Genomic DNA, 20,588 nt, shown 5'->3' with positions numbered 1-20,588 from the left:
AAACTTACCTCCATTTGGCAGTTACATGTGTTATTGGATCTCAGTTTTTCTTTGCCGTGTGACTTATCTGATGGGTTAGCACACTTGCCTTCTAGTTCAGAAGGTTAGGGAATCAGGTTCAACTGGGTTCATTTCCAAGTATTTGTAGTGCCTTTCTTTTATTTATACTGCATATAATATACAATCAAAGCTCAACAATAAATTGATTCTCTATCTCATGTAATTCAATGTGCACACGGCAATGTCCCACAATAGCCATGAAGTGAACAGCCAAACGTTTTATCTGTACTGGCCAGGATGCTGGGAGAAACTCCCTTTTTTTGAATAGTGCCATGGAATCTTTAATGTCTAACTGAACAGGGACCTAAGTTTAACATAATAATAATATTAATAATAACCCTTGCATTTGATATAGCGCTTTTCACATCTTCTAGACTTCTCAAAGTGCTTCAGAGAATATACTGTAAAGTAAGTTGACTGTATATTTGTCGGCGAAATGCGGCAGCCAATTGCACACAGCAGCGTCCCACAAACAGTCGTGGATTGAGTGACCAAATTATTATTTTATTTTATTTTTTCGTGAGGGATTATTATCAGGCATGTGGAGTAAGGAAACTTGCCCAAGGTTTCGCTCTGCCGGGATGGAACCCAGGTCTTGAATAGTCTGTCATGTCTGTAGAAATAGAACAATATAAAATCCTGAATAGGTACCGTTGGAACAGAGTATTGTTGGACTGCAGTACATTAATATTCTGCTTCCAAGAGAGAATCTAGGTCAAGGATATTATATTATGCAGTACATGGTCCTCGCTGATTGAATTCCTGAATAAAGAATAAAGACAGAACTCCTCTTTAACTCTGATCAAGCTTCATTCAAATTTAAAGCTCCATTTAAACCTCAGTATTTTTGCAACAAGTTTCAGAAATTGGGGTCTAATTTGCAAATTCTCCACATGAAATGTAGAATCACTGCATAAATAATCATGCTGGAAACTGTAGACATCAGAACTGGAGTCCTGGTGATTTGATCTGATGCCCCCAGAAATAGATTGTGTTATGCTGTCATTTGTTGCACCAGTTTTATTCTTGATCATATTTGAAGTATTCCAAAGAAGTGTTGTGTAAAAAAGTGTGCTCTTTTTTGAGGGTTGCCAGAATGGAAGCAGAAAAACTAATGTTAATGATGCTGTAGATGCACACATGACAGATTCTATATAACAGGGAATTAAGATTTGTAGCATTAAAATGGTAAATGGCAGGTATTCAAAATAAATTCACAGTAATAAATGGCAACTAAATCAACTGCTTTTTCTTATTGATTCGGCTTCTGCTTGGCACTCGAAGTGGAATAATATTGAAAGCTGTTATTTGCCACTGTAAGTGACTCTGTAAGAAATATTTTAAATACTGTAAGCCTATTCAGATAAACAATGTACAAGAACACAGATTACAGCCTGGAGGAGCAGCAATATGTTGGTCAAGCATTAGAAGGAGTCTGAAACAATGAAGCAAACCTACATTGTTCTGGTTATAATATAATGTTTTTAAGACTACTGATATTTTACTTGTACTTAGACAAGATGCACAGATGGCAGTTTTGCTGTTACGTTAAATTTGGAGGGAATGTAATTGGCCCCAAATGCAATAAATATAGTTGCAAATGACAGGTGAAAATGGGTAATTATCATAAGGTGTTTCGAGTTTCTCAGTAATATCTTTTCTTCTAAGTTCCTTTTCTCCATATGTTATTTCTGTGCAAACAATTGAATTTCAAATGCCCTTCTTGCCAGTCTCCCCTCCACTACCATTCATCAAATCCAGGTCATCCAGATCTCTGCCGCCCACATTCTTACCCGCACCAAACTCCACTCCCCGATTCCCCCAGTCCTTGCCAGACTGCACTGGCTGCTTGTCCCAGAGAGGATCGACTTCAAGATCCTCACCCTTGTCTTCAAATCCCTCCACTTCTCTGCACTCCCCTACCTCTCTGACCTCTCTCCTCACAACAGTGACGGATGCCTTCGCTCCACCGGGTCTGGCCTCCTCCTCATCCCCCGAAATCCTCCACTCCACCATCAGCGGCCGTTCCTTTAGCCACTATACCCCGAGGTTCTGGAACTCCCTTCCTCACTCTCTTCGCCTCGCCCCCTCTTCCTATTTTCAGGTCTCGGCTGAAGACCTTTCTTTTCAATCACGTCTTTGGTCATCTTCTTCCCCTCCCCCCGGCTCGGCCCCGGGATCCGTTACTATGAAGTGCTCTGAAACCCCGTCCGCCGTGGTGGGCGCTATATAAATCCAAGTTGTTGTTGTTGTTACTTTCAAATATGCCAAGGCGGTAGGACAAGAAACTAAACATGGGGGTGGGGGGGTTGTAATTTGAGGGCAGACATTGGTAAGTATTTCATTACACAGAGGATGATCAACAACTAGAACAGATTACTAGGAAAGATGATTGAGCCCAGGATGCTAGATTCACTTTAGAAACATCTTAATGTTGTACCTGGAAAACGATATTGTGCTGAAGGATCTTCTTCATCCAAGCTTCCCTTGTGACCTTGTGAATTATTACAAGATCCACAACAACTCACCTGCCTAGCACTGGGATATTATTAAAAGTATTGGCTGTTATTGACCTATAAATCCTGCATACACATTTTGTATTTTTGAACACATTCGAGTAGGACAGGGAAAAGTTGTAACAGACCAACAAGGTTTAAACGTCTCAGGACAGAAGAGAAAGTTACCATTGACAAATGGCAAATTTTGTTTCAAATTGTGGACGTTCTATTTTTCCAGCATGACAATGGTTATTTGCCAAGTGAAATGATTTATCCTTGCTATCACTATGCCACTGTCTTTTGGCATTGCATCTTCTGTGATTTGCTGAATACAGAGTTTGTTTCATTCAGCAGGGTAGGATTGTTTGGGTCTGCTTCTCCTCCCATTTAGATTTATCGTTCCAGAGCTCCACTGTGGCGCCCACAAAACATCTTGATTGACTGGAATTAAGTCTGAATGGTTATTAAGAGCATGATTGAATCAGTCCTCCAAATAGAAGTTCAGCATACTACCACCAGGACTGCCTTTACTTATTTATCAATTAAACCTGGAGCTGGCAACACAATTGCAGTTGGTAACAACTATTGTACCTGTCAAAGTTCTAACACTTCCCTTAGAATCTCTGGATGTGCTTTACTAAATGTTAATCGTAACATGTGTCTTGCGTTGTTTTATCTTACATGATCATCTAGGTGAATAGCAATTTTAAAAAAATTATAAGACATGTTGCAATTCATTAAGTACATCATTAAGTAAATCTTGGCCTAAATTTTAGCTTTCCTCACACAAAAAATTCTATCAGATACAGACCAGAATCGAAGTACTAGTCATATGAAGGTCAACTACCTACACTTTTGCCATTCCAAACAACAACAGATTCAATTTGTATAGCGCCTTTCACATCAGGAGAAAACATATTTTTGGTTGAGGCCATCTCACAATGGTTGAAGCTAACCATGGCTACCTCATTGAATATGAATTCCAAGGCCTGCATTAGCAACAGTGTGGGAATTTGTGAGAGATGTTCTGACTGTCTATGACCTCTAGTTAAGTACCAATTCTTGTCCTTGAACATAGCCTTTAATGTTGAGATAGAAATGAAAGAAATCATAATACACTACATTAATTCTCCCATCATTGTGTATTTATTTTGATTTACTTATTACTACTTTGCATAATAATTTAATGGTCATGTTTCTTTATCAGCACGGTGTCATAGCACACATTTTACCCTAAAATATGTATTCAGGTTGTCCAGACCACTAAATTCCATTCTGTACCCTAACACTATCATTGAAGGTACCCTTCATCATGTTGTTAACTTTAACAATATCTTGACGCATTAAACATTATAAAATTTGAGCACAACTGAGCTGCCATTTAATTGCCATGATTAGGATTGGAATAGAGCTTCACCCAACATCCTAAAAGAAAGGAAATTCCACGTTGCTCATCCAGGACTTGCCAATTTCCGGACAGACTATTACTTGTCTCCAATGGTAAATTTCCATCTAGTTAAATTAATTAAATCTCCAAATCAATTAAATTCTGTCAATTAACAGCTTCCCATTAATGAAATAAACCACATGACAGCATTTTATTATAAAAAGATTACATTTATTAATAATGCATCCAATTAATTTCTCTTAAATAATATGCAGTTAAAGCCCAAATTAAATGAATCAAGTGTTCCTCTATATTTAGATTGTCTTTTGTATCATCATGTCAGTACAAATTGGAGTAATTCAAATATACCAGAAATGTTACAGCTAAGGTCAAAAGCAGTTCTGATTTAGAAAGTCCGGAACTAGTTTAAGAATAAGAATAATAAAGAGGGTTTTTTTTTCTCTATTATTTTCTCTATTCCTAATTCTCTCCTTATATTTTCTCTCTATGATTACTCCTCTCTACTTTTATCTTTTCAAAGTTCTCCTCACTTTATCTGTATGATTTCTCTTATCCCTGCCACACTTTTGTCCTACACCTATTTATACTTTCTATGGCATTGCTTTTTCTCTTCAACTTGCTTTCCTGTTTCTTCTGCTGAAAGTCACCTCTTCAACTGACAATTTGTTTTATTTCTCCTAGTACCCTGGCCAAACACACCCCAGATCAAAATGCTCATTCACCTTATGGCTGTTTGTGGGACATTGCTGTGCACAAATTGGCTCCCACATTCACCTTCAAATAAAAAATCACCACACTTTACAGAAGAATCCTGTGAAGTACATTGAGATGTCTTGATAATATAATAAGGCACTATAACAAATGCAAGTAATATTTTTAATATTTTCTGTAAAGAATGTGGCATGCACAGTGGTGCACCTCTTCTAGTGGAGCTGCAAAAGCTTCAATAGTTAGTATCCTCGAGCAAAATGCACATCATAAAAAAGCAATCGTAGAACAAAGACTAGAATCTAGTAACCCAGCTGCAAAAGAAACCTAAAAGGAATGGTGGATAACAAAAATGTTTGTTCCCCAACTGTGCAGACATTTTCACCTTATTCACTTTATTACTCCAGTTTCTGGCTGTGTTTGGTGTTGAAACCCTCTTCCTGTGAGTATTTATTTCAGTAAATGATAAATTATAAATGAATTGCTGAAATGTTGCTTTGAGATATATTTAATTAATGGGCTATTTTGGCCCATTGCACAAATGTGTGTTTAATAAATTGCAAATGCAAGCCTAAAATGTGTTTTATCTATTTAAAATTACTGACTAAACTAGAAGGTTGTCTACACTTCACACAAGGCCTTAGCAGAGGAGATTGAGACTGAACAAAGCACAGTTATGAAACCTGGTCTAGTATTTCATGGGTGTCTATCTTACATTAAATTATAAAATAGAAATGTTTTTGCTATTAAGAAGGTCACTGTTTTTGCAAATCAGCGTAAAATAAATCCTGTTTTATAGAATGAACTTGAGCCAATACATTACCCCACCAGGTTACAGCTTCCAGTTATTTATATTAAACTATCAAAAGTATTATTACCATTTAGACTTTAGATTAATGCGTAGCCTTTCTCCATTTAGCTGTGATCTAAGTTACAGGAAGAATGATTACTATATTTTATGATTTGATAAAGCAGTAGCTTTCAGCACTGTAGCCAAAATAATGCTTCATGTTTCCTATGGATTGCATCACAGGAAAGATGTATGATTCTTGTGTTATCCGTGGGTTATATGAAATCTAACATTTTGTGGTTAGTCATGCAACACAGCTGATATTGATATTAAAATACAGTGCAATTTTGCTTGTCACAAAATTATTTCACGTAAAATGTTGCTGCTGTCAATTCTTAGAGATAACCCATGAATGCATAAATGTAGACATTCACAGCATCATTTTGGTTACAGTGCTGAAAGAACATGTTTCATTGGATTATGTTCTGCATGATTATAATTTATATAATAGTTTTATCTTAAACATTAGAGAATCAAGAATAGAGTGACCATTTGTGGGTGTTTCCATTCTATACTGGCTAAGTGATGTAAAAGATGATATTAAATTGATATTTTGTGGAATGATTACATGCATGATTTTCTATAATACCATTTATGTGGATAGCTCATATTAATATTAAAGCCACATTGGGGTCTTAATTGTAAGCAAATTCTCAACCAGAGTTCTTTATAACAACTCTGAATACCAAAGAGACATTGCTTCCGATCCTTACATTTGGCACAGTACCATATTGTATCATTGAAATGTCTCAAAGTGCTTCACAGGATTTACTGTAAAGTGTACTGTCTTTATATTTGTAGATAAACCAGGGGTATGTCACACCAAACTATAGCAGTAGAATATGGCAACTGAACATTTCAGTAGGTCAGTGTGATGTATGTCCAGTTATCAGACGGAGTTTCAGAGTCATTAGCAATAACCTCTATTAGGACTCTCCGCAATTTGGAGATCATTATCCTTACAAGTTATCCATTAACAAAATGCTGGCTTTGCTAACTGATTGTCATCTAACCAGTGATCTACGTTTATTTGCCCTTATTTCAAAATAGTGCATGAGTAGCATGTTACCACAACAGAGCTTGCTTCCAATGCTGATTATTTTATAAATGTATATTTTCCCTTATAGCTACTCATAAAAGATGAATGCAAAATAGGTCTTATTGCTGTAAACTTGGGGGGAAAAGCAAAATAAATTATATAATTGATGTAAAGAAACAGGTTTACTGTGGATTTTGTTTTCCAAAAATCTATCATCTGTTCTTGATTTGTGAATCAAGCAAATTATCATTCCTTTAACATTCCTTTAAATTATCATTCCTTTAACTTCACTAATGCCAGAATCACTAAATATTTGATATAGAGGAGACAAGTCAAGGTCATTGATAGTGCAGCATAAAAATACTGCATCAATTTTGTCCCAGACTTTTTTTTAGAAAATCTTAGAAGAGAATAGCTTGGGTTTAAATAAATAATTAGCACCTCAAACAGCAAAGTATCAAGTTCATAATCAGTAACTCGCTAATCAACAATGGTTTTAGATACATGTGAAAAATTGTAGAATTCCTAAGCAAATGCTGTTCCTTATTTAGGGTAATTAAGGAACAGAATGTGTTAAGAATGCCACAATTTTGAACTTTGTCTTTACCACAGCATTTAATTTAGGTGGTCAAAAATACTGAAGTAACGGCTCTATCTTAAAAATAAAAATAGACTTTGCACGAGGGCATGAATGTCATACACATGCTTCTGAAAGGATATGAACCTACCTCAAGCGGTACAGTCAATTCCAGATTAGATTGCACACATTGGATAAAGGCTTGGGAAGGGAATATAAGCTCGAGTTTCTGCTGTTAGTCACTATCGAGTTGCTGATGATGAAAGGTATGCATGTGAAAAAAGTACAGGGAGGATAGCATTATATGTGCCCCCAACAGTTGAATTTGTTGTGTGTATATACTCTATCAACTCACAACATTGAGAAATCTATTTGAAGCAGGAAATCCAGTGTTTTAAGGATAAGAGAACAGCATGTTAAAGCATACAGTTGGATGCTTGGGATAATCATTGTCGAAATATTTGTTTCCTCAAAAGATCTTCAGTACCAATTCAAACTATTCTCTATAAGAACTGGGGGATTTTCCTCACTCTGTTCAGATACAATCTGTTCTGATACCTCATTTTTTAAAAAAAATGTTGGTCTTTCCATCATAATGTGGCAGAAAATCTCCATTTCTCTCAGTGGTGGTGGTAGAGAGGGGGATTGCTGTACAAACACAGCTTTGATGGTTATTCACTAAATGATGTTCAATTATTGGCAGAAAAGTGCACAGAGAATCTGCCAGAATATGAGCCACAGAGACTTGGGTCTTCTCAATCTTAGATTTCTTTAGATCTTAAAATATTGTTTACAATATGCTTTCAGCTCTATAGAGTGTAGATCTTGTGTTTTTTTCATTTAGACTATTCCAAGAACAGATGGTAGGAGACCCATTTTATTTGATTTGGCAGGAACATGCATGACTCCAGTGTATTTTGAGGTGTATAAAGCACAAACTAGTGTTCCAAATTATCACAAGTCAGTCTCAGATCTTTTACACATTTTTAATATGCAAGGCCTGAGGTAGAGCCAATGTCCTAAGACTACTGGAAGCCTGTTTTATGATGGTTTTATACTGTGCTTTCCCTGGGAAATTACATAACATTGATGAAAAAGGTTTAAATCAGGATAAACCAGTTAGATTCCCAGGATCCCACTTCCATGCAATCTTCGCTGCGAATTGCAAAAATCAAATAAAAAATGGGCCTAAATAGATTGTAAGGAAACCAAAGCTGACTTATTCGCATATGTTTCTTTTCTTTATGTCTTTGCTGCATGCATCAATTCTAATTGAGAAAGCAAGTAAATTAATTACTTCTGGACTGTTGCCTAGACTACTCTATAATCAGATGCTGAGAGGTATGCAGGACTCACCCATTCCATTTTTAATTTATAAATCTAACCTAAAACTGATCTGCTTTGCTGGAACAGATATGCAGCAACCATAGCAGAGGCACTAGTTGGTGTGAGAACTCAGATTACATAGTGTTACACATGTATAACAAAATGTGCTAAATTGGGATGTTTTGAGGCCTTAAAGTTAGTGTTAAATATCATCAAATGTACAAACTGCAATTGCTTTTTTCTTCTGCGTAGCAAAGTGCCTGGCCTTTGACTGAGATCAGCAGCTTGACTGGTGGGAAATCATCAGTGTATCAAAATCTATGAAGATGTGCAGCTCTATCCAATTACAAAAATGTTTTTTGCTTGGTAAAACATCTGAACTGTCTCAGGATGATTAAGAAGCAAAGTTGTTTAAAAAATCATCTTTTAAGTGGGAATTCTTCGAAATTTCGAGCCCCCTGCTAATTTTTACTGGCAGCTTCAAGATTTGACTTTATTTGTGGCTTGGTCTCCCCAGATGTTGGGTAGGCAGGGCTATGGAAGGGGAAGCTTTATGTGCTGAATGATGTGTCTCATTTGTTGCTTTCTTATAATCGCTGATGGGATTATGTAGCCCTGTTGTGCACACTATAGAGAAAACCTTTCTCTCCATCATCCCCTTGGTACAGTCTAAGACCATACATAGCAATGGAATGAATGAAGAATCCTAACTCCTTACACATTCTACAATGTTCTAAGATGCAGCTGACCTGTCAGGATATCTGTTACATGAGTATAAGAACTGCTAATTCTAAAGGCAAGGCCTCCAGATTCCCAATAGAAATACAGAACTGCAGCAACTTCACCCCAAAAACATTTATATCAATTCAGAAAGGCTGAACAAAATGGACAGCAAACTACTGACTGTGGAACATTCTGTCAACAAAATATTTGTTCCTTCTACAGTATAAATACTCAAATGCAGAAACTACATCTCACTTACTGAACCAAGATTATCGGACAAAGCATTAGACCTCTTGCTAAACCCTGACTTTTGCAAAAACCATTGGCATTTAATAGCATTTCACCAGGTCTTTTTATAATCATAATAATAATAATAATCTTTGCATTTGATAAAGCACGTTTTCACATATTCTAGACGTCTCAAAGTGCTTCACAGAATAGACTGTAAAGTGAATTGACTGTATATTTGTGGGCAAAACGCAGCAGCCAATTGCGCACAGCAGTGTCCCACAAACAGTCGTGGATTGAAGTGACCAATTTGATTATTGTTTTTTTCTTGAGGGATTATTATCAGGTGTGTGGAGTAAGGAAACTTTGCCCTGCCTGGAATCGAACCCAAGTCTCTTGCTTGTGAGGCAAGTGCTCTAACCACTGAGCTACAGGACCCCAATAATCTAACTTTCAGGGTCAAATTTCTGACACATTTGACCTCATCAATTGTTTCAGTACCATTCTGTTAAGATTATTAGTCTGAATTTTTTATTTATTTAAGAAAAAAGCTTTGCATATTTTGTTAAATCTATTTCTCACAAAATATGTTTTGTGTTCAGAATCAACGCATTTAATTACATTTTTACTGAATCATATATTGTTATATCACCATTAATTATAAAGTCAATAGCTTTCTAACTCTGTAAAACTCTCTTAAAATGCAAATTGATTGATACAAACAAAGATCATTGTCTGTTTTAACAAGGTTTTTTTATGGGACAAAGAGAAGTTTTATTTGCTCTGTGCTTTAATTATGTTTTGAACTGTGCTTTAATTGTTATTGAAATTTGCTCCAAAGAAATAGCTTAGAATCCAAATGCAAATGAATTAAGGTAATTAGGAAATGCATATTTATGGACATATGTTGCACATTTATTACTTGTAAACAAACCACTTTAGAAAAAAAAATCATACCACGGCTAGATTACAGTACTGCATGCAAATTTGAAAGAGAAGCAGTCACTTGGTGAATTTTATACAAATGACACAATAGGTTAGTTTGTAGCTTCTTCATGTAAACTATATTGGTATAAAGGATTAAATAATTCACTACACATCCTTGCAATTATTAGGAGAGCTGTGTACAAAATTTGCCCATTATCCTCCAAGACTTCAATTTGTAGGACAGCAAATTAAAATGGAATGAAACTCAATAATTGTTTTTTTTAAAATCCTTAACCTCGATTTATCTGGTCATCACACATTCAGGATCACCAAGGAAATGCATTCATATTTTGCACTTGCTAAGACCTTATGAGAGAACATGCAAAACACCAGTGGGAGGCAGCTACAATTTCTGCCACTGCTGTCTTCAAATCCCAACAGTAAAGGACCAATTTGGTGTTGTTAAATGAAGTGTGTATTGCAACCACCAACCAGGAAGGAAGAGAGAAAAGATAAGTGACTCAATCACCTAGGGATTATTTTGCAAAATGTCTTAGTGGCCAATTATACAGTGGCAATGGCGGTCTGCCTGTCCTCTTGCCTGCTCAATGTAGACAGAAACAAAGTGAAAGGGAAGAAGAATGGATCCAATGTACAAAACATACATTTATCTTTAATGAGTTCACCTTGAAACAAACACAACATGCTTCAATATAAAATATCAAATCAACTGTTGTAAGTGTCAGATTTGATGGCAATGACTGATGATCCTGCTCACTTATGATTGGAGAAGTTTATAATGGGGTATACTGAAAAAAGTATGAATATTTCTACTGCTAAATAAGGTCCAGGTAGAGAAGTGAGTGGCCTATACAAGGGCAGTAGTCCCTGGAGGAAAGGGAAATTGTCAAATGTTTTATGAATCCAGTTTTAAATGCTACAGAAGATATGAGAAGGTCATAATTAACAGTTATGGGTACTATGTTGCTACCTCCAGTTTGCATGATGATGAATTGGGTTATTAATGTAATGAGGAATGCCTGAAGCACTGACAGATTTGGGTTAACATGACTTTCTTCAATAAATACTAGATGGTTAGACATAGTTGATTTGGACAACAGCAAGAAGGTGGGTAACTATTAAAATTGAATCGTCTTAAATCAATTGTCTGGTTGAACTGATCTTGCGAAAAATAGAAGCAAAATATGTTTCCTCCTATATCATCATTTAAAATTATGTGATATATGAGGTGGTTATGTTATGTTTACTGCTCAGGAAAATAAAACTAACTGACATGAATCCAAAAAATATGCCCAGCTCACCACATACCACAAGACGTACTGCAGAGAGCATGTAAAAGTGTAGTAGATAGAATCCATCTAACAGTAATGTTTTATGAGAAAAACATGAGATCGTATTAGTGCTATGACTTTTTCTTAAGTAATAAGATTCTTCGCAAAAAACATTGTGTTTCCTTCAATGTTAGTAGATGCAATAGCTCTTGTCAACAATAGAATATTTGTTTAATTGATCTGTAAACTGTTTTGCATACAAACGGATAGAATTCCATAGTAACAACTCTAAGTGAATTTGTTTTTATCAAGGCAATATAACTGTGTAAGAATTTCTGTGGTCATTGTTGCAAAACAGCATAGAATAACTCCCAAACATTCTGAATTCAGACTTTTTGGGGTCAGTGTTTTCTTTTCCAAGAACCATCCAGTCTAATCCCAAATCCCTGTTTCATTCTGGGACAGATGGTTGGGGGGCTGGGGTTGGGGAAGGGGGAAATGTAGTTTTGTATAGCACTGTATTCCAGCATACAATTACACAATCTTACAGTAGTTGTGTTTCCTACCTCCCAGTTTGGACCATCCTGTGTGCTCAGCTGCAAGTGTCATATCTATATTTCTTTCATTGTTAAAACACAATGTACCAGGCTTTTTGTTTGTGTCCTTTATAAGGACACAGGGGTAATAGCACTGAGTAGTTTAACATTTCAGAAACCTGTGATAATAATGCCTTTGTACCACTGTGAAATGGTCACCATGCCAACTTCCATTTACTGTTACATTTTCTAAAGAGTATTTTCCTTTATTGATCTTTGGATATTTTGGAGTTGAGAAAAGAATGATCAGCATGTGTATTCCTGCACAACATCAGTAAGCTCAAATAAATGCACCTTTCAATGTAAAAGTTTATCCTCTAGAAAATATAACCAGTCCTTCGATCTGAAGTAAAACTGTTATATTGAGTCATTCTGCATTAATGGATAAGAAGCTGCATAATAAGCGCTCTGAGACGCTACCCTGTGTGAGGGCCGTTATATAAATGCAAGTTGTGGTTTGCATATATCAACAAATGAAACAATTTATTCTTTATGTCATTTTCTTTAATCAACATGAAATAATATAATCGTTGTGCTTTAAGGAATGCCTTTGCACAACAATACCCTAACACTATAATTTGATTAATTAAATGAAAGATTAAAAGGATTGTATTTATTCTTCAGTGACTGTATTCATAATGTTCCATGTCTTATGAAAGGCTTTATGAAATAAATGCTTAACTAAAAATAAAAAGAGACATTTTGCAGTCCAAGTACTCTGATTGTCAGGCCCAATGCTTTTAGCGCATCATGTCCAGACTGTTGCACAAGCTTATCATTGTTTTATGTCTCGCCTCTTCTTTCTAGATCCACTTTCCAAGAGTTTGCAGAAAAATATGGGAGAGAACATCGGTTTAGAATGGTACAGAAAAAGAAAGATCAAGAACATTTCTTCAATCAGTTCATAAACATTCTCAAAAAGAAAGATAAAGAAAATAGAATTCGACTGAGGAAGATCAGATGAATGACATGAGAGTGAATTGCTCTTACAGATTCAGTGACTATAGCAAGAAATTTGAATAATTGTATTATAAGATCATTTACAGTACTGCGTAATACCTTGCATCTATTAAAATTTAAACTTGCAGATGGTACCAGTTAAAACATTTTTAATATAAATGACATTGGTTAATATATTGATTCTTTATTAATTTGAAGGTATTTTTGTGAAACGACATTTGTTAAAGCACAACTATTTCATTCCTTACATTTTATTTAAAGAAAATTATAGATAAGATAGTTGTATTTGTTTACACATCCATTAGTGCAGCATCACTCACTATAACAGTGTGTAAGTTTCATGTTAATGAACTCATTGCTCTGTTTTAACTGGCAGAAAATATCATTATTTCAAAGCTGATCTTTTTTTTAATCTATGTTTTGTAAGGAAAAAAAATGCTAGTGTTGAGCAGAATTTATGGGGTGTTCAGTAATAACTGTTGAACCCTTTGATAGCTCAATATGCACAGATTGATGCTGAACATGGACATGAGATGGGACCATTACTCCAAAAGCTCTTACGCTAGAGTAGGACTAGGTTCTTCCCAAAGGACCAGTTTATTAATTTGCACCGTTAAAAGCATAATTACAGTATTTAAGGAAATAACATGATAATTTTAATCCAATTATGTGTTGCTTCACATTTATCCATATCTCTGAAATAGTGATGTTGAGGTTGGAAAATGTACAGTATTAAACTATTTACATTAATACATGCTCTTTATTGAATCTGTGAGTTAATGAGTGAATTAATGCTCATGAAATGCAAGGTGCCTAATTAGTAGTGTGAGCTTGATGTTTAAAACGTTAGTAGATCTATTAGAGACTGCCTGTAATTTCACAAAATTAGCTTTTTATGACGTTGTACTGATTTAAAGGTGCTTGTGGTAAAGTAAACCATTTACAGTATGATTTTGTAATGCAATGCTGTCAGATAATATCTGAATAGTTTATGCATTATCTGAAAGAAAGAAATCAGCATTTTACTTTTATTAACAGCCACACTAATTTCCATGACATTTCTGGTTTAATGTCTTGAATGATTTCTTTTTGAAAGTATGTATACACAAATTCGTGTATTTTCATTAATAAATATTTCACAGTCTGATCTAATTATTCTGTATTATAATCATTTAATTTCACAGTTACAGTCACATATACCTTGCACACACTGTAACAACACATTTGTCAGTTCTATTAAGCAGTTGGAGTTTGTAAATCTGAAAATAATTAAGAATTTTAATCTCACAGGAAAGGTTGTTATATGAATTTAAATAAGTGCAATAAAAATAGTGCAAAGAATTAACTCATCTGGAAAATTAAAATGTGCCAGAATACTGTACTTAAAGCAAGCAAAGAATTGATTACGATCAGAAAGTATGGGATAAAGAAAGAACATTTGGCCCTTCAAATCCACTCAGTTCAGATCGCGTACAATTTAATCTGTAACATTTCCATTAATACTTTAATCCATCCACTGAAGAGATATTTTGAATAATTTCTTCCCAAAGTAATGAAGCACATCTCCAGCAAATCCATGGTGAAGACTATTTCGATAGCATTAAAATTTAACAGCACAAAATACAAACTATTGTATCACACTATTCTTGACTGTAGGCCACTGCAAAAAAAGTCTTCAGTTCATCAGAGATTAGCAATAGACACGACTTCAATAAGGAATATCATAAAGATGCAAGATAGGAAAAAAACCTCCCACTTTAATATCATCTGCAAGCTTGCTTCTATCCACACTTCCATGTCATTTTCCGCAATTGAAACACTAACCTCACACTGATCCATGTTCACCTCATTTTTCAGCTCATTTTGTTCTGATGTCCCTTGACATCCACATGGATGCATCATTTCGTACAAGACAAGATGCCCATCAGTCATTATAATAACAATAATAATCCTTGCATTTGATATAGTGCCTTATCACGTTGTCAAGGTGTCTCAAATTGGATGTTCAGCGGTAATTGAAATAAGTTCAATCAGTGGGGAAAGTATTCATTTTATGAATGTTGACCCTCTGTAAGTCTGCATGTGGCGATGAATCAGGACATCGTTTCCCATGATTTAATGCAGCCGGAAAGTGCAGAAGTAATGGAGAATAGGGGAGTGACGATACGAGGTAGGAGATGATTAATACAACTAGTGCAAGGATATCTTAAGTGGTTTTGATACGAAACTGAATCGGACTCAGTTGAGTGTACAACTTGGGCAATGATACGATTTATAAAGATAAGACTTATGCAAGTTTTACTCTGTCATCCTTCTGAGTTAAACCAGTAAATTGTCTTAAGATGAAGGAACATTTGGGAAACATATCTTTTCTATTGTAAGTTGCCTTGTGGAATTGTCAATGTTCTGTTTAATGGAGGCATTCATTAGGTTCTGTTATTATCAGTTGGTCTTCTCATCAACATTTTTGCTAGTCTTTGATTAATATTTCACAGAGACATGTAATGTATCACCACGCAGCAAGAATGGATAATTTGTACTCTTAAATGTGATTAATTTCTAAGCGATTTTGAAGTTTCTTGAAGATGAATAGTTTTTGTTGAAATCAATTTGTTCAGCATTCAAAACAGAAGTGAGTAGTTACACATTAATCCAACAACAACTTGCACTTATATAGCGCCCTCCATGTAGGGTAGTGCCTCAGAGGGCTTGAGGTGCTGAGCCGATTCTAACAGGCTGAGCAGATTTCTTCAGAGAATTCAGAACGGGTAGATTAAGTGCCCTATGTTTAATATCTGCTCCAGTATTAAATGCTAGAGTAAGCCATATCTGGATTGGGGGAAATTAGCAGATGAGAGGAGAATTGTAAAACCAAAACAACAACAAAATCACATTTGTATAGCGTCTTTCATATCAGGAGGACGTCCCAGGCTTAAACCAGGTTTAAAGTGGAGGTTCCACAAAATAACACCATAGAGAACCTTAATTATAAAGTGAGGTATCTATACCTTTACTGTACTTGTATGTCAGGTGTCATCCTGGCTCAATTGATAGCCACTCTCTTGAGTCAGCAGGCTGTGTGTTTAAGATTGTGTCTAAACTCTGAGCTCATTGTCTTGGCTGATAATTTAGTACCATGCTGGGGGAATGCTGCATTTTCAGAGGTAACAACCTTTAGATGGGGGATTAAACAAAGGTCCTGTATACCTGTTCAGTGGACATTAAAGACTCTGTTGCATTACTTGAAAAGAGAAGGGAGTTTTTTTCTGGTGTCCTGGCCAACAATCCTCCAAATAAATGTGTTCACTCACTCCATGGCTGTTCATTTCACTTCAAATCCCATTTGAAATTGCTGCAATTCAGACCCCCATTATATCAAATCAGAATTAATTTGTACTTACATAGTTAAATAGTGTGACAAATGCTCAACCGTGTACAATAATTGTGCTTGGTTTGGCAACAGATGCATCGAAATTCAATTAATAGCACTTAAAAGTGATTGAGTTAGAAAAAAAGCATAGGGGATAAAACACTGAAGAAATCATTCAGAAGCTCTTGAGAAATGATCTTTTAAGAAGACTAAAAATTGCCTTGAGAGTTAGAGGAATCTGCCATTCCTGTCCAGTTGAGGAGAGACCAATTGTCCAAGACTATTTTGCAGATTACATGTCATATACGTCAAAAATAATAAATAGAGGACCAGGATAAGTGGGGCTAGCCTGCCCTTAACTTGCAGCAGAGTCAATTAAATCTAAGTTGACATGAGCTGGTATTTATTGGTTTCTAGTGTTCAGTTGTGCAGGTTACAAAAGAATGAACTTTCAAACAATCATAATCCTGGTCAATTGATCTATTTCTCAGGTGGATTCTGGACCTTCTGTTCCTTCTAAACTTTGCCTGATTTGTGATCTTTAACAAATTATAATCTTAAATAAGAATGGCTTATATCCTGCCACATCATAAATTAAATTTAAAAGATTTAGGAATGAATTAAACATATTTGCCAAACACACACACAAACACAATCTCCTAAAAGGTTGATTTCACTGTATTTCTGTGCCAGGGATGTTCTGTTTCAACATATCAATTCAGTGGACAAGAACTGACTTATCTCAGAGGGAGGTCAAACCATCCCCCATAACAAAGCCTTTCTGTTTGCTCACATTCCATATTTAATCACAGTAATGATTTCCACTTCTTATGAACCCTAGATCATATATATTTATTGATGTTATGCCTAGGAAGGATATGATAGAATTATTTATATGCCAGATCAATTGAATGATTGATATAACTTAAAAGTTAAATCGATCTTTGCAGGAAATACACAAAGCATAATATTTTAAATTTGAAAGGATAAACACTGAACAAATAGCACCTTACAATTGTGTAATACATAAACATGGATAACTTTTGCAGTCTGTAAGTGCCAAATCAATCAGTGTTCACTGCACCACTATTAAATTTAACCAGGGAGTTTTTCAGATTGGTATTTTGTACTTCAAACTGTTTTGCACTTTACCAGCTTTCAGAAATCTTGATTGGTTACTCACTTCATGGCTGTTCGTGGGACTTTGTTGCATGCAAATTCCAGTCACTATGTTTTACGGTAAATCCTGTGAAGAGCCTTTGAAACATCCTCCCAATGTAAAAGATGTTACATCAAATACAAAGATTATTATTTGATTTGTTTGTTACTCTGTACTGGAGTTACATTTTCAAAGTTTAATCTTATTGGATCTTCTTTTTTGAGTCCTTTTATTTAATTGTGTAACTTTTAGTTTGTAATTATTTTTCACAACTAATATGGCTGCATTATGCAGTGACACAGTTTTAATCGGGACTGTTGAGCATAACAAAATCAAAGTTTGCTGTAAGTTTTATGTTTAGCATCTTATCAATTGAATGAAATAGTTCATTAACAGTCAATGAGTATCAAAATGTTGGCCAGAAACAGTTTTAATGCTGTGTTAATGTGTGCAAGGAAATGTGTCATATTTAAATTTAATGTAGGGCAAAAGACGACATATTTCCTTGTCTACCAAGATAATAATAATAATCCTTGCATTTGATAAAGCACTTTTCACGTCTTCTCGACGACTCAAAGTGCTTCACAGGATAGACTGTAATAATAATAATCCTTGCATTTGATATAGCGCTTTTCACGTCGGGAGGATGTCCCAAAGCGCTTCACAGAACACACTGTAAGGTGAATTGACCGTATATTTGTGGGCGAAACGTGGCAGCCAATTGCGCACAGCAGTGTCCCACAAACAGTCGTGGATTAAAAATGACCAATTTATTATTGTTTTGTTTTGGAGGGATTATTATTAGGTGTGTGGAGTAAGGAAACTTGCCCAAGGTTTCGCCCTCTGCCTGGAATTGAACCCAGGTGTCTCGCTTGCAAGGCGAGTGCTCTAACCACTGAGCTACAGGACTTCTGTGGGCATGCATCAGGAAAAAGGTCTTACCTTGATCTGTTGTTACAAATTCAGATACATCTGTGCACTGTATGCTTCTCTGGTATTATGCAAAATAATTGGTTTATCCCACCTGAAAGACATGTAATGAGTACGACAGTGGAAAACGGACAAAAATGTTTTCTCTCTGCCATAGTATTTTGCTAGAAATTTTGATCGTCTACAAAATTATATTTTGTTGTTATGCAACAAAGTATATGAATGCCTGTGGTCATGTAAAAAAATATATTTTCCAGTTAAATAGATTTAGCTTTCTTTGCTTCTTTCCACAGATAAATAATGTAAAACCTGGAGATTATTGTTATGCTAGTTTTCTGAATCAATAAAAAGTTCCCATTACAATAGTAAAAGAGGAGAAGAATACATAAAATAAATTGAAGTGTGGAGGCCTGTTAGAAGCCAGAATTTTTAAAAATCTTCCACGGCAGATATTTCACATTTGAAACTATCGAATTAAACTAAAAAATGCTGACTGATCATTTTCATCAGCAAACAATCAGTCATCTTCAGAACATACTTCTTATGTTCAATTTCAAATGGTTATTATGAATTGGAGCTAAAACATTCCAATTGCCTTTATGTACTGGAATGCATCCCCTAGAATGTGTACCTTGACGTGTTAGGGCAAGCGCTGTTTGCTCATATTCATAACAGAATAATAATCTCTATCCCAACACAGTGCTGCAAATGGACACTTACAAATATAAAGACATCTCCAGAGCAATCCCCTGAAACAGTTAATTCAACACACTAGCCTGACAATTGATGATTTGATCTATTTTTAATAATTCAGCATTCCATATAGGGAGCTTTTGGGGTTCACAAATTCACAAGAAAGGTTGAGCTGGAGAAGGCCTTTTGGCCCATTTGATCTCATCCTTCAGTCTAGATAATTCTGAAAGTCATCCCTCTGACAATAAGTTAAATTGGGTTTTCAACTGTGCCCACAGGGAACCACTTTAATAATAGAGGAAAGACATTAAGCCCTCACCAGCTCCCTTGCATTATATTGGCTGAGGATTTATAGACATGGAGGGATGAAGCCATCAAACAGCACCTGGAATTGGTATATTTAACAGTGTAGACGGGTCAGGTAATCTCAGGTCTCATCTTCTTCTGTATCTTTCTGAGATTTATTTTTGATTCAGATGCTCAACTCCTTCCCCCAATCCCACCCCCACAAATGTTGCTCAGTTTCAGTTGACTCTTATGAATATATTCTTCAGAAATCAGATCTGTTACCACTGAAAATCTATCATTCTGTCTACTTTGAGACTGCCTACTTGTTTCCACGGTAAATTGTACTCCTTGAAATACTGCATACTCTTCATATTTCATACAGTTGTACTCATGGTCTCAATATAAACCTCTCTTATTTTTATCACTTAACACCCAGCTAGGTTCAAAATGGCCTTTCTTTTTTATTTTGCATTTTTTTATTTTACATAATTTCACATTTTAGTTTACGTGGCAATCTGTCTCAGGTTTTAGCATGGAACTTGGGTCTTTTTTTTCATATAAGTAATGTTAGATACAATATTATCAGTGGTTTAAATCTTTTTTCAAGACGTTCATAAAGCATGTGGTCCTTTAATGCGCCTGAATTCTCTGCTTCAGTGTACTTGTAGCAATAACACAATGTCCTTAAGTTTCATACATACAAAGCAATTTACAAAACATAAATGCCACACAGCTTATGACAAAGGTAATCAATACTGAATTTAAAACTCCAAATGTTTGTGAGACCATCTGAACTGCTACATTTATAAAGCAAGCTCTGTTATTCTTGAATTATCAAGTTTACCAGAGTTAACATTTTAAATCCTTTTAAAACTGATAGAAAACTCAGATGTTTTAATCTCTGAAACAGGCATTCCTCAGTAGCATATTATTTAGAGGCAATATTAACCAGATGT

At 35.4% G+C, this 20,588-nt stretch overlaps 1 protein-coding gene across 1 annotated transcript in view; it reads left to right on the top strand.

Annotated features, from left to right (window-relative positions):
- LOC103180383 (transcription elongation regulator 1-like protein) overlaps nucleotides 1-13,312 on the top strand; it is a 129,977-nt gene extending 116,665 nt beyond the window's left edge. The window contains exon 9 of the mRNA XM_007896196.1: nucleotides 13,040-13,312. Within this exon, the coding sequence (XP_007894387.1) occupies nucleotides 13,040-13,196 (157 nt within the window). The 3' untranslated portion in view covers nucleotides 13,197-13,312. The remainder of the gene's footprint in view (nucleotides 1-13,039) is intronic.
- The last annotated feature ends 7,276 nt before the right edge of the window (nucleotides 13,313-20,588 follow it).

This window comes from Callorhinchus milii, unplaced genomic scaffold (genome assembly GCF_018977255.1).
Source record: "Callorhinchus milii isolate IMCB2004 unplaced genomic scaffold, IMCB_Cmil_1.0 Scaffold7, whole genome shotgun sequence".
NCBI classification, from domain to species: domain Eukaryota; kingdom Metazoa; phylum Chordata; class Chondrichthyes; order Chimaeriformes; family Callorhinchidae; genus Callorhinchus; species Callorhinchus milii.
Note: the sequence above shows the minus strand (reverse complement) of the source record. Positions and strands in the feature narration are given on the sequence as shown.